General features: G+C 37.5%; 4 protein-coding genes across 8 annotated transcripts; 2 read left to right on the top strand and 2 right to left on the bottom strand.

The window, feature by feature from the left end:
* Positions 1-295: 295 nt before the first annotated feature.
* LOC143905150 (uncharacterized) lies at positions 296-1,650 on the top strand. The gene is made up of 4 exons (XM_077420341.1): positions 296-772; positions 941-1,086; positions 1,184-1,256; positions 1,376-1,650. Exons 1-4 carry the CDS (start codon positions 578-580, stop codon positions 1,553-1,555), a joined length of 594 nt encoding a protein of 197 aa, XP_077276467.1. The 5' UTR covers positions 296-577; the 3' UTR covers positions 1,556-1,650.
* Positions 1,651-1,739: 89 nt separating this feature from the next.
* Positions 1,740-4,370, bottom strand: Mrps31 (mitochondrial ribosomal protein S31). 2 transcript variants are annotated; one of them, XM_077420327.1, is made up of 8 exons: positions 4,229-4,370; positions 3,935-4,057; positions 3,461-3,695; positions 3,110-3,203; positions 2,894-3,026; positions 2,526-2,750; positions 2,144-2,364; positions 1,740-2,070 (listed from the first exon to the last, which is right to left on the bottom strand). In XM_077420327.1, the coding sequence occupies exons 2-8, from the start codon at positions 3,958-3,960 to the stop codon at positions 1,802-1,804; spliced, it is 1,203 nt and encodes a 400-aa protein (XP_077276453.1). In that variant the 5' UTR covers positions 3,961-4,057; positions 4,229-4,370; the 3' UTR covers positions 1,740-1,801. The 2 variants fall into 2 exon arrangements, with proteins under 2 accessions (XP_077276453.1, XP_077276454.1); XM_077420328.1 differs by having other exon boundaries at positions 2,144-2,361; positions 3,935-4,235.
* Positions 4,371-4,421: 51 nt separating this feature from the next.
* Positions 4,422-9,797, top strand: Rhogap68f (Rho GTPase activating protein at 68F). Of its 4 annotated transcripts, none has more exons than XM_077420324.1 (10): positions 4,423-4,664; positions 5,145-5,252; positions 5,443-5,586; positions 6,024-6,183; positions 6,409-6,627; positions 6,712-6,810; positions 6,910-7,097; positions 7,176-7,376; positions 7,477-7,583; positions 7,668-9,574. In XM_077420324.1, exons 1-10 carry the CDS (start codon positions 4,616-4,618, stop codon positions 7,839-7,841), a joined length of 1,449 nt encoding a protein of 482 aa, XP_077276450.1. In that variant the 5' UTR covers positions 4,423-4,615; the 3' UTR covers positions 7,842-9,574. The 4 variants fall into 4 exon arrangements, with proteins under 4 accessions (XP_077276451.1, XP_077276450.1, XP_077276449.1 ...); XM_077420323.1 differs by having other exon boundaries at positions 4,424-4,664; positions 6,003-6,183; XM_077420325.1 differs by lacking the exon at positions 7,668-9,574 and having other exon boundaries at positions 4,422-4,664; positions 6,003-6,183; positions 7,454-7,585.
* Rab21 (RAS oncogene family member Rab21) lies at positions 9,645-12,446 on the bottom strand. Its single transcript, XM_077420340.1, has 4 exons — positions 11,948-12,446; positions 11,368-11,535; positions 11,166-11,284; positions 9,645-11,088 (listed from the first exon to the last, which is right to left on the bottom strand). Exons 1-4 carry the CDS (start codon positions 12,080-12,082, stop codon positions 10,827-10,829), a joined length of 684 nt encoding a protein of 227 aa, XP_077276466.1. The 5' UTR covers positions 12,083-12,446; the 3' UTR covers positions 9,645-10,826.
* Positions 12,447-12,902: the final 456 nt, after the last annotated feature.

Here is a 12,902-nt window from a genome sequence, read left to right as displayed (position 1 = left end):
CCATGAAACATATAATCATTTTATCGAATATTCGCGCGATACATTTTCGGCCGAATAAATCTTGCGAGATATACGTTTTAATTTTATAAATCGTCAATGTGTGCGAATGTCGAATCTACGCGGACACTACACTTGTCAAATGCATGCATATATATATATATATATGTTTGTTATACTTTTGTTTTAAATATAAATATTAACTATAAAAACCTAACAATTTTATTATTATTTAATCTCTATACATATATCTCTCTCAATTAACACCACTACATTTGCAAATGTGGCACGGACGCGCAATGATGTTTTATCGACGGTGTCGGAAAATAAACGTGGCTAAGCTGTCTGGTTCAGCTATTAGCAAGATAGCCTGATACGTCTCTTTATTCAATTATCAATAATCGAGATAATTAAGGGAGCTGTTAAGCCTTTCATGGCTGAGAAGCTCGTGTTCCACGTTAAATAAATACTACACGAAAGAGAACTCGATATAATTATACCGATTATACGCGATCGCACCGTTAAGAGAGGTTATCTAACCGATAAGCAGATAGTCCGAATTATAATCAAGTGAATCGCTATGTTATCCAGAGTGACAGTTAATATTATTAGGAGATCGGTATACAGCAATGCGCGCACGCTTTGTTACTCACGTGATCCTTTACGATTCGATCTCTCGTTACACAAGGATGCAAGGCCGCGCAGCGTACAAAATCATTGTAACTTGTATGTAGCAAAGAGATTCAAGTCCAGCAGGAAGAAAGCTGCTGACAAGGTAATTAATATAATATATTTAACTTCTTAACTCCATATATATATATATATATATATATATAGTTCCTTGTCTTTAATTAATATAGTTTATTTAGTTTCTTTCTTCGCCTTCGTGCTTGTTTACTTTTTCGAGCACAGATAAATGTATTATTTTTGGAATATATTGCAGAAAAAAGACAGGGATGACGATTCTGACGAGGAGGGGGAGGAAGACGACGAGGAAAAAGCCCCTGTAGGTTCGAAAGTGGCCAAAGTAAAGGTATCTTCCTTACGAGTAGATACCATTTGCAAAGTTGGATTTGGAATGACTCGCAGGTATGTCTAATTTTATTTTGGCTGATACACTTGCGCACAACGTTGCATTTCAATTTATAATGGTCAAGTCTTATTTATTTCATATTCTTGTTTTTAGTAAAGTCGAAGAGGCATTTTATGCAAGCAAGTTTCGCATAAATGGAAACAAAGTGTTCAAAAAATCTAAAGAGGTAAATTTATTATTTTTGCAATAAAGCTGAGATAATCCCTTGAAAATCTTGATGAGAGATCATCGTTTTATTTTTGTATCTTACATAACTTACTACACATAAAATAATTGTGGTGACAGGTGGACGTAGGAGATGAAATCGATATAGTTTTACATCAATGCGTGGATAATCCTGAGCTGCTAGTTGTAAATAGAATTGTGATATTATCGATAGCTCCCGCAGCCGATGGTGTACAAATTAAATTATCTAAGGATAAGAACTTATTAATTGAAGATTACGAAGATCCCTATCTGACATAATCTGTATAGCTCAACTTTTTGGTATCTAAGGATAATAAAATTGTATGTACTGTACATAATAAAGATATTAGTATCACATCTAAATAATTATCACACTTGGAAATTTAATAAATTACTCTTGACTTAAGCTAACTATAAATTATATATGTATATATATATATATATTTTTTAATATACTTGCATATTGGGGTTTAAGAATTTATTTACTAATAAGAAATACATCAAAATTATGTTCGTTAGTATAATTTATTCTGTAATCTGTTTTACTTTATCAGGAAATGGCTCTTGAATTGCTCCTATTTCTTGTAAGAGGTCTTGTTTAGATTCGAAATATTCTTTGTACCACATCATATGTCGCACTTTTTCTTGAACAGTCATGTATGGATTCTTTGACAGTCCAACGCACACCAACTCCATAAAATGACGTATTGGTCCCGATTTAGGACACCACCCCTTCAAATGACGTTCCATAAAGACGTGTTCCGAGAAGTGAACACTCTGCTCTTCTTCCATTCCTGAAATATATAGAAATGATTAAACTAAGTTTTTTCCACAAGAAAAACGTTATATAGCACATTATATAGAAACCTTGCTCGTTGTCAATAGGGAATTTCCATAATTTGCCTTGCTCCGTCCAAAGAATCAGTTCTTGAAAAACGTTGGCAGGTGGATAAGTCGTCAGTGCTTTTAACTCTCTTTGTTCTAATGCCGCCCACGTTTTCAATTCCGGTATGTTTGGCGAAGCGGCATTCATGTTTTCAAAAATTTTACTAGGTTTTCCATTCCAAAGATTGACATCTTTAAGTCTACTATACATAAATAATTAATTAAAAATTAGGTGTTTAGTACATCATGAAAACATGAATATCTAAATATATTGTATTACAATATAATAATATTATATCTGATTATGGGGGATTGTCTAAAGTTAATCTCTATATAATAATTAACGTTATATTTCTTGTAATACCTGATATGAGATCGTCCTCTATCAGTATCTTGTAATTTTTTGGATGCTTTAACGTCATTTAGTAATTTTCTCGATATACTATTCTCAACTACTTTCACCGGTTGCTTATTATATTCGTCCAATAGGGTTTGTATTATAGATTTCTTTTCCAAATGTTGGTCTTGGGAATTTTCTTGTACGTTGTTTTCTGGCGATTGTTTGAATTTAGCATTCTTCTGACCTTTACTGTTAAACGAATAAAATTATATTGTAAAAATATTTCAAGAAAAAACACACACACACACACACATCAAGTAACACAGAAATATATTACTATATATATATGTACAATTTGTCGTATTTAGTAATATACATGACAATCTACATACATTCTTGGCTGTTCTGCTCTCAATGCTTCTACTCTAGTTGCGAGAACTTTCTCAAGCAAATCTGACGTAGTCTTTGTTTTATCCCCACCAAGCGTCTCAGCCACATTTTTTGCTGCTTTTACTATTTTCTTTTCTACAAAAAAATAATATAATTTAATATATTGAGAAAGGCTTGAACTCTTTCACAAAACTGAAATGATCGTTGCGCTAAGTTACCAAAAGGCAAATGTTTGTCATTATTCGATTTATCCTCTGACTTCTTCTTTTTAGGCTGTAAGGCAACATCAACGGTTTTCTGCAGCTTTCTTGCCTAAGAGCAACAATAGATATTTCCATTAAAATTACATTAGGTTACATTTTCTCCGAAAAATATTTCGTTATATCACTTTTAAATAAATTAACATTTTACTTTAAAATACAATAACATAATTATTATTTAAATACTGAATTTAATCAGCGGTTTTTGTAAATGCAATACTTTAAAGAAAATTATTTTAAAACATGGGATGTTATTATAATTCTGAATTTAATGAAACTTGGGGTAAACAAAAAAAAATCATAATTTACTTGTATCATGTTATTCAAGAAGCTTTCCAAATCATATTTTGTATCTGATGTTGCACTTGCGGGACTTGGGGTTTGAACATGCGTTGTCTCGGGTTTTGTCTTTTCAGTCGTATCAGAATCGGAATCGGATGAATCTGATGAATCCGATGACGATGACGAAGATGACGAAGAGAATAATCTCGTGGAAATGTTTATCCATTGAAATAACATTCTACTTGGAGGTCTTACATTACATCTGCAAAATATGTTCCTCAATGTAACAATGAAATTGTAAACCAATAGTATTTTATACAGGATAATATTATAAGAGTCTTATTTATTCGTATCGCACAATATTTTGTCATTGTATGCTTATCACAATGAAAATTCTATCGTAGTGTACACATTGAGGCATACAAAAATTCACTAGACAAGCATATTAATAGGCATTTTCAACATTTATTAATTTTAATAATTTAATGCAAATGTACTCACTTCGTTAATATATGTAAAGGCAACATATTTGCACATAAATAATCTACAAATCAGTTATATCGCGAGCCGTGATAGCACTCCTCATTCAGAAACAAGTAATCCTATAGAAAAAGGCCGTAGATTCTAATAAGAAAAAATTAAATTGAGTCATCGACAGTCGGATGTTAATATCAGCGACAATGACGCGCCGTGTGTCACGTATCCTCCCGCGAGGATTATTGACGAATTCAATTACATAAAATGAGTAATATAAGAAATTGCAAATAGGAGAACCTAATTTAAAGAGAACTTAACCTCTTTGTTAAAGGGCAGGGACTCCGATACTGCGATATCGATATATCGCGTTATCCCCGGTTCAAAACGGAGTATCGATACATATCGCGTCGCGGCGCATTGCGCATTGCGCAACGCAGTGACCACCACGGCGACAAATGAAAGCGTGACGTGATCCGTAGGTAGCGCGCGTCGCAGTCGTCGCACTAGTCACTGATGGTCACGCACACGTCGCGGGGAAGTGGATTGAAGTGGATGATGTCGCCGCGCGAGGAGACAGCCGTCGAAGGCAGTCCCAGTCTGTAAGAAGCGCGCCGAGATATCGCCTATCGCCGAACGCGCGGTGCCCACCGTCGTGTGCCCGCCGCATCGTCGTCCCCGCGCGCATCGACGGTCCGGAAGGGAAGGATGGAGGCGGACTACCAGCCGACGCTCAGTCCGTCGCGGACGTTGACAGGTGAGCTGGCGATGCCCCGACCGTCGTAGACGGAGTTCGGCTTGACGTGTCCGCGTCCGCGCCCGCGCCCGCTTCTCCGACTCTCTCGCCGCCCTCGGCGAAGCCGTCGTCGTCGGGATCGACTCGCGACATTGGCAAGCGGTGACACGAGTCGACAGCAGAAGCGAGGGAGTCGGCTCGCGTTGAGTAAATAGAAAGCATCTCATTATATCGTGACATCGTGCGCTGTCATTACTTTCGCGAGCAGAGGCTGTCGGATCGCAGGTTTATGGAGCAGAGAGCTCGATCGTCCGTATTGGAGCGGAGTAGATCGAGTAGATGGTTGTTGAATATACGTGCGGTGCAATGTCAATCGGGTTTATCTTTGGAGATATGATATTTTTTTCTCGCGCGTACAAATACGTAAAGGTATCATTGTTTGGATCTGTTTATTTAATATCAAGACTGATTTGTGTGTGTGTGTTTTAACGTGTTTAACAGGAATGGGCAACGACTGTGAAGATCCGTATCCCAGCCTGTCGGATTATCACGATTATGAACCAAATCTGGAATTTGACGATACAGAATTGCAAACTACTTCAAACAACGGTAAATTATATGCCTTCAGATACTTATATGTTTTAGTATCTCCTTTTTATACAATTAAGGGTCTGTAGATGCAGAATTCGTTTTCTTCTTATTTTGCCCTTTTCTATATGTTACGAAAGTTATATGAAAGATTAATTTACATGATGAAGCAGCTATGATAATTGTTTAAAAATTAACTTTATTGTTACAGCGGCGCGGCTTCTGGAAGAAAAATTGAATTTGGTGAGCAGCACCATGGGTACCGGAATGGATTATTTGGAAAGCCCAGTGAGCGACGGCACGATCGAGGAGAACTTTGAGGAAGCTTTGGTAGATGCTCCAGTTATCGAATCTGGTGTGTGACCTTTTACCTTCTGTTAGTAGCCAGTAAATGTCATGGCATTCTCGGGGCATAGCAGGTGAATTATGCGTAGAACATTGTATAGCTTGTTTTACATTGCATGGCGTAAGGATGAAAAAGGAAAGGGAATGCGATGATTGTTTTGCTTTTTTTTTTAATCCGTTTTGTAACAATAACATTGTGTACAATCCTAGCGTTTGAAGTGAGTAAATCTTTTTCCTTGGAGGAAAAAGATTTTCTCTTTTTTTTCTTTTTTTTCTCTTTTTTTTTTTACGAAACAGAATTTTGCTCCGAGAATTCAAATTGTTCTTGCTAGATAGAATTTTTGTTTGATACAAGTTTGTTGCGAGAGCACGCTTGTGATACGTGCAACCTTATATCGCAACGAATATGTCTGTTTTAATGAACAGCGGACGATCTGGCTGCTTTAGACGGAGAGCTCGCCGACGAGGAGGATTATCTTGACATATCCAGGCATGGTATCGTAGAGGTGGTCGGCGACGATAGCGCCGGTCGTAAAATAATTGTTGTGTCAGCTTGCAAATTGCCTCCCATTGGAAAAGAGACTTTTAATCACGCTAAACTCCTCAGGTGAGTTTGCGATATCCATGTTGTAGAGGGTAACGTGCAAAATATTCATTCCGCAAACAATGACTTATAATTGTCTGTAAATTACTTAAAGACTGCGAGTCATCCTGTATTATGTCCAACAGAGTTTGCTAAGACTAACTGTTTTCTGGTACTACGTTTTTTTTATTTATCTTCTTTTTATCAGTTAAAATAAACTTTTTCATAAGAAATATATTTTCACTACAGGTATCTTACGCATACTTTGGACATGTTTGTGGAGCAAGATTATAGTCTCGTTTACTTTCATTATGGCCTTACGTCGAAAAATAAGCCACCCTTATCTTGGTTGTGGCAAGCGTATAAAGCGTTTGATAGAAAATACAAGAAGAATCTCAAAGCCCTTTATCTAGTACATCCGACTAATTTCATTAGGATTGTGTGGCAAATATTTAAACCGGCTATCAGGTATACAATCTTTTCTTCTCTAAATGAGGAAGTTACTTTTTTTCTCGAGTTATTACATATTACATGAATTGTATATTTTTACAGTGTAAAATTTGGACGGAAAATGATGTATGTTAATTATCTAGAAGAATTGGCGCAATATATTAACTTGGATCAACTAATTATACCACCTCAAGTGATAGAGTATGCAATTTAGTTATGCTATTATGTAAAATAGTACTTTAGAGTCTCGTCAAACTGCACACAGATTTAGTTCACATGGGATGTTTTTTTTTTTTTCAGACACAATGAACAACTGTTGATGAAAAATAAGAAAAATTTGCCAGCGAGCCCACCGCAGAGCGCGGTAGTTACGCCAGTTGGCACGACTCAGTTCGGTGCTAGTCTGCAATTCATAAAGGAAAATAGTAACGGCGATCCAATACCACCAATTCTAAGGCAGTGTGTAGAATTTCTCGATACGCCCGACGGTATGGTATTCCAATAAAAGCAAAATCATCTTCGTCTTGCTCGTATTCTAACTGACAATTGTTTTGTTATTGTTTCAGCCCTAGAAACAGAAGGAATATTCAGAAGATCGGCTAACGTGGCAGTAATCAAAGAACTTCAGAATCGTTGCAATCAAGGTTTGCCCATCGATTTTCAAGGGGACCCGCATATCGCCGCGGTTTTACTCAAGACCTTTCTCCGTGAACTAGACGAACCTCTTATGACCTACGAACTATACGATGAAATCACACAATTTCAAAGTGAGCATTTTGTTCCCTTCTTTTTCTCTCTTTTTTTTCCCCCAAATATTACAGTAAGACTGTAAGAGTACATAAAGCATTTTTTTAATTTTTACTGTAGCATTGTCGAAAGATGAACGTCCGCGTAAAGTTAAAATATTAATATTGGAGAAACTTCCTGAAGACAACTACCAAGTTCTTAAATACATCGTACAATTTTTATCGAGGGTACGTAACTAATATTCCCAGTCGCAACTTCCTACTACTAAAATAAAATCGATATTTATGTTTACTCTTTTTTTCTATTGATAGGTAATGGATCGATGCGACCTGAACAAAATGACTTCTAGTAATCTCGCGGTAGTATTTGGACCGAATCTAGTTAGAGCACCGCCAGCACGTGGAATGTCCCTCTCCGCAATAGGACCTATCAATCAATTCATAGACTTTTTATTCACCTATCAAGATAAGATATTTATTATTTAAAAGCGACAGCACCGAAAGCCTAATTGTAACATTCAATTCTCACATGTCCGCATCTTTATTTACCAAAATATTTTTATATTCTACGTGATAGAGAAAAAGAAAAAGATAGAAGGAAACATTCAACTGTTTGTTTACATGCGATTTTGCACAAGATTTTTTAATACGAATAGGTATAATAATTTTCGGACGCGAAAGACTAAAACGTTCGAATCTGGCTGGCTGTGTGATGTTGGAATGCCAGCTGCAAGAAACATGTCCGTATATTTAGAGAGAAATTACGACCAAATACCAAAGATACATGAGAACGTTACACAGTGAGTATAATATGTAAGATTATCTAGAGATAATGTGTTTATCTATTTAATAACGCTTAGAAAATAATATATTCGATGATGAAAGAAGATATCGAGCGGGATGCCTCCGTTGTCATGAAATCGCAAACGGCAATTTGTCCCGGTTTTTGTTTAAATTAATTTCTGATATTTAACGCGAAACTTTTAAACAACGAATTAATTTTTTTTAGCAAGTTACATGCATTATCATTTCATGTATAATTTTTAAGAGATTTTAGTTATTTTTATTTTGTTATTTTCCTTGTCAGTTAAAAACTTTAAATCAATAATTTTATTGAATAGATTATAATTTTTGTTTTGATGGGACCACATGGATCCAGCAAGCATCTTTTGTTATTTATTTTCATTTGTAAAGTTGGAATTGTGAAAATTGCATTGTGTTATTAATTAAAGATTCTGTAAAACGAATTTTTTATAGAATGTTTTAGTGTATACTCTAAATCATAAAATAAGAAAACCGCAAATAACAAATTTTTTAAATATTTGGCATTCTTTGCATCTCTTGCAGGGTTTGTATATAATGAAAAAATTGATAATTCAATAATAATTGTGGTCTAACGAATGTAGTATATGTGATACTGTATTTAAGTAAACTCGAAAAGAGACAAGATATATGTAACAAGGAAGATTTATATATATATATATATATATATATATCATATAGAGAAATACTATGTTAACTTTAGATAACATAAACAAGCATTCATTTTATATAAGTAACAAAACACTCTGATTGAGAAAAATTAAATTGTATTTTCTACTTCAATCGGATTCATCTTGTAGCTTTCGTGACACATTTTCTCTCTCTCTGTTTCATATAATTACGAAAAATCAAAATAATTTATGCCGTTTATAAGATTAATGTAATATTTTAAAAATTATGTATTAGCACAGTAAGTGATTAGTGTGATATTAGTATGTTCCATGCACCCCACATATAAATTGTAGTAACGATATATTTTTTTTTCAATTATGATCTCGAAAAAAAGTAATTTTTCTGATTGTTAGATTCACTTGACGTCAGTAAGAATTAAAGAAATAAGAGAGAGAGAGAGAGAAAATTAAAAAGAGGGAAAGACGACACGTATTGAATGTCAAGTATTGTATAGTCTAATGACTTAGTGAGTCTGTCCGTCGTCTAGGTATAAGGATAAAAGAGACTTAGCAATTTTTTCGCGAAGCAAACCGCTGATTTGTATATCCCCTTGAATAGTCCTGCCATTATGGGTAACTGGGATAAAGTATGGGCTTGGCAGCCCTAACCCGCTCTCTATCGTCAAAAGATAAAAAGACTAACCCAGACCTGTATAGAACTGATGTGACTCGATTACATTCCTCGTTGTTGTCAATAGAACGTGTAATAAAGCGTGTTAATTTATAGGTCTTCAATTTCACTTTTGTGTATAATTCATAAGCAAAACCTAATTTTCGCGACACGGTGGGATCGAGGTAGAAATGTTAAATAAAGCGTTTCTCTGTAACGTTATTACAAGTTACCATTTTATGTTCATAAAATAACTTACAGTAACAATAATTTAAACAACTCTCTTGTATCACTAATTTATATAATTTCAGATGAATAAACATATTGCGTGTTACTTAATATACGGTCCAAATCAATATATTGTACAATAAAATTATCGGCACTTAATATATGTACAATAACCTATCGTTTGGATAAAAGCCGAAAGTCTTTCTTCCTTGAAAATGCCCTCGTCTCGCGACAAGACCGCGCCGTCTAACAATTAGTTAGTCCTTAGTTAATCAGCTTGCTGCAATTTTTGGATTGCGAAGATATAGTTGAAAATTTGAAGACGACAATGGGAAAATGAAATAATTTAGGGGACGAGGCTTTTACTTTCTGGCTCTTTTATAAAATGTATGCGACTACACATCGAGATTGAGGCATTCGAGACAGCTAGATAGTAAGGTCTGCCGCTATACCAAACTATTTTTTCTTTTTCATTATGATCGCATAATTCAAGCAACACTTTACATTCGCGCCATAGTTAAGAAACTACTTGGAATGATAATGATCAAAATGCACGCCAAATATAAAGATCGATTGGAAAGAGAAGATGACATTACGTATTGCTTCGCGATTGCTCTAAACGAGAAGCTAAACTTCGAAAACCCACAAGACAGATCTCATCAAGATGACAAAAATACTTGAAAGACAAATCTGTCAGGAAAAGCTTATCTCACAATGTTTACGAACGACAATAAAAAGGCCACAGTTATATGACGTGTGTGCACATCTAAAATCGTCATCGAAAATATTAACAATTTATCTCTCTTTAACAAAGCGGCACGTGCAAAATTTGCCTTTGAAAAATTTATCTGTCGGGCACAAAGTCACAGCTTCCACCACCAACATATATGTATACAAATATACATATCTTTGCTATCCAAGAATTGTCACAGCTAAAAATATACATATATATAGGCATACACATGACATTCATACATAACGCACTCATCTACAAACACATACAGGATAAAGCATTTTGTAATGTAACAAATTACTATTGGCAAATTTGTCACATTTGAGATGCACCATCCCGTATATAGTTCGTACATTATCGAAATTAGACCTTTCATCTGTAGTCGAATTTAAATTTATTTTAAAGGTCTACGAAAAGCTGCCGTTACCGCCGCCACCGCCACCACCACTGCCGCAGCAGAAACTTCTAGTCGGTTGAGCTTGTTCTGCCTCGTCCTCAACCATCACGACATTGCGACGCGTACTGTTGGTTCTCGTGAGCGTGGACTTTTGCTCGGCCTCGTCCGCGCGTTGCATCATGCGCTGCGTCAGGTCCAGGAACATCTCCTCGATATTCTGGTTCAACTTGGCCGATGTATGGAAATGCATGGCGCCCACTTGTTTGGCATATCTGACGGAAGATTTGTTCGCAATCGCTCTACTACGTTCGTTTCTAATTTCATGCAAGCGAAGATTCGTCAAACTTACTCTTCCGCTTCCTCTATGGCAACGTTTCTGTCCTTCTCCAGGTCCACTTTATTACCCGCTATCGCTAAACAAATTTCGCTACCTAACATCTTCTTAAGCTCCTTCACCCAGTTCTTCACCTGACAATAAAATCAATAAAAGATTCTTTAACGTCGCGAAAACGAAGACGCTCTGGAATACCGTCTTATATGGCAGGTCGTACTTTTTGGAAGGTATCCTCATCCGTAATATCGTAAACGAGAACGGCACCATTAGACATTCTGTAATAAATTGGTCCTAAGGCGTGAAACTTTTCTTGCCCGGCGGTGTCCCATATCGCCAAGTTCACTCTTTTCCCGTTGATATTCAGCTTCTTATTCAGGAACGACGCCTAAAACGTATAAAGCCAATTGTCCAAATGCGTTTTCAAGCGAGGTAAATCCCGATGTTATCGTAGACAAATGAAGATTCAACGTCGAAGAGGTTAAGGAAACTTTCTTGACCGCAGTTATATACGCCGCGAATTACACTTTAATCTTAGCATATACGGACTTCCTTTCTACGCATTACCGAGCTCAGATCTAAAAGAACCGTGCGTCACCGGAAGAAATACCGCAAGACAATTTTTTCCCTTTCGAAAATATACACATTCGAACCTGGATTAAGAAAAAAAAAACCCCGAAAAAGAGTTTTACGGGAGCAAAGACTATATTCACGCTGTACTGAAAACAAAAACGGAGAAAAGATCTCTCGCCAGGACGACGCAGAAGTCGAGGGGAGGAACTGGGGAATGGGGAAGTCACCTGTAGCGTGCTGATATGCTTGTCGTTGAACTTGTCCTCGACGTATCGCAGGGCGACCGAGGTCTTGCCGACGCATCCCTCGCCGAGCAGAACCACCTTGAAATTGTAGCCGGTGCCGACCACCGGACTGGCCATAATCCCGGACTCGGACTATAGACGACTGTGCGCCGTCCAAGGACGTCGCGACGGCGGTCGAAGAAGGGGAGGGAGAGAGAGTTAATTCGCGCGAGCGAACGCAGCTCGGGGAAGGTTGAGAAGGCCCGGCGCGGCGCGACACCCCGGCACTCCGCCTCGTCTCTCTTCTCGCCCCCGTCAAACGATCGCCGTGTAGGATACCGGCTTCGACGACGGGACGCGGGACGTCCTGCCGCGGTCTCGAGTCTCGACCAGTCTCGACTGTCTCGAGGCGCGTGGATATGGTGGATGCCGTGGATCAGCTGTTCCGCCCCGTGCCCCGTGTCATTACGCGCATACGTCACGTCACCGGCACGTTTCTATAGCCGGCCCTCTCGCGACTTTCGTTCACACCATAATGCTACATTTGAATGTGGCGCGATGTTTCGGACCAACATTTGATTGGCTGTCGTCTATCGTATTCTTCGGCCGCCATTATGCGCAATGCTTCTTACATCATGCCAAACCACACGTCCACAACCCGTTCGTATGTATGTGTGTACTCCGTTCATTACGTCGCCAGTCGCCATCGTTGCGCGCGCAATCGCGTCCGCACGCCGTCCACAAGTTTCGAAGTGACTGCGACTAGCGACTTCGACGTCGGGCAGCTTGGACTAATTGAAATAAACTAAATAACTTGATAATTAATTAGTAAGAGTAAGTATTTCATTGAAATCCCTCACTCAATATGCTCGAGTTAGTTCTACGTCCATTTCGTTTGCAGAAAGCGTCAAAAAGAATTGCAGATGGATGCCTCGTCGAGGAACTCGTCCCGGAGGCA

This window comes from Temnothorax americanus, unplaced genomic scaffold, assembly GCF_048541705.1.
Source record: "Temnothorax americanus isolate GAGA-0224 unplaced genomic scaffold, ASM4854170v1 Scaffold6, whole genome shotgun sequence".
NCBI classification, from domain to species: Eukaryota; Metazoa; Arthropoda; class Insecta; order Hymenoptera; family Formicidae; genus Temnothorax; species Temnothorax americanus.
This window is presented reverse-complemented; position numbering and strand designations above follow the sequence as displayed.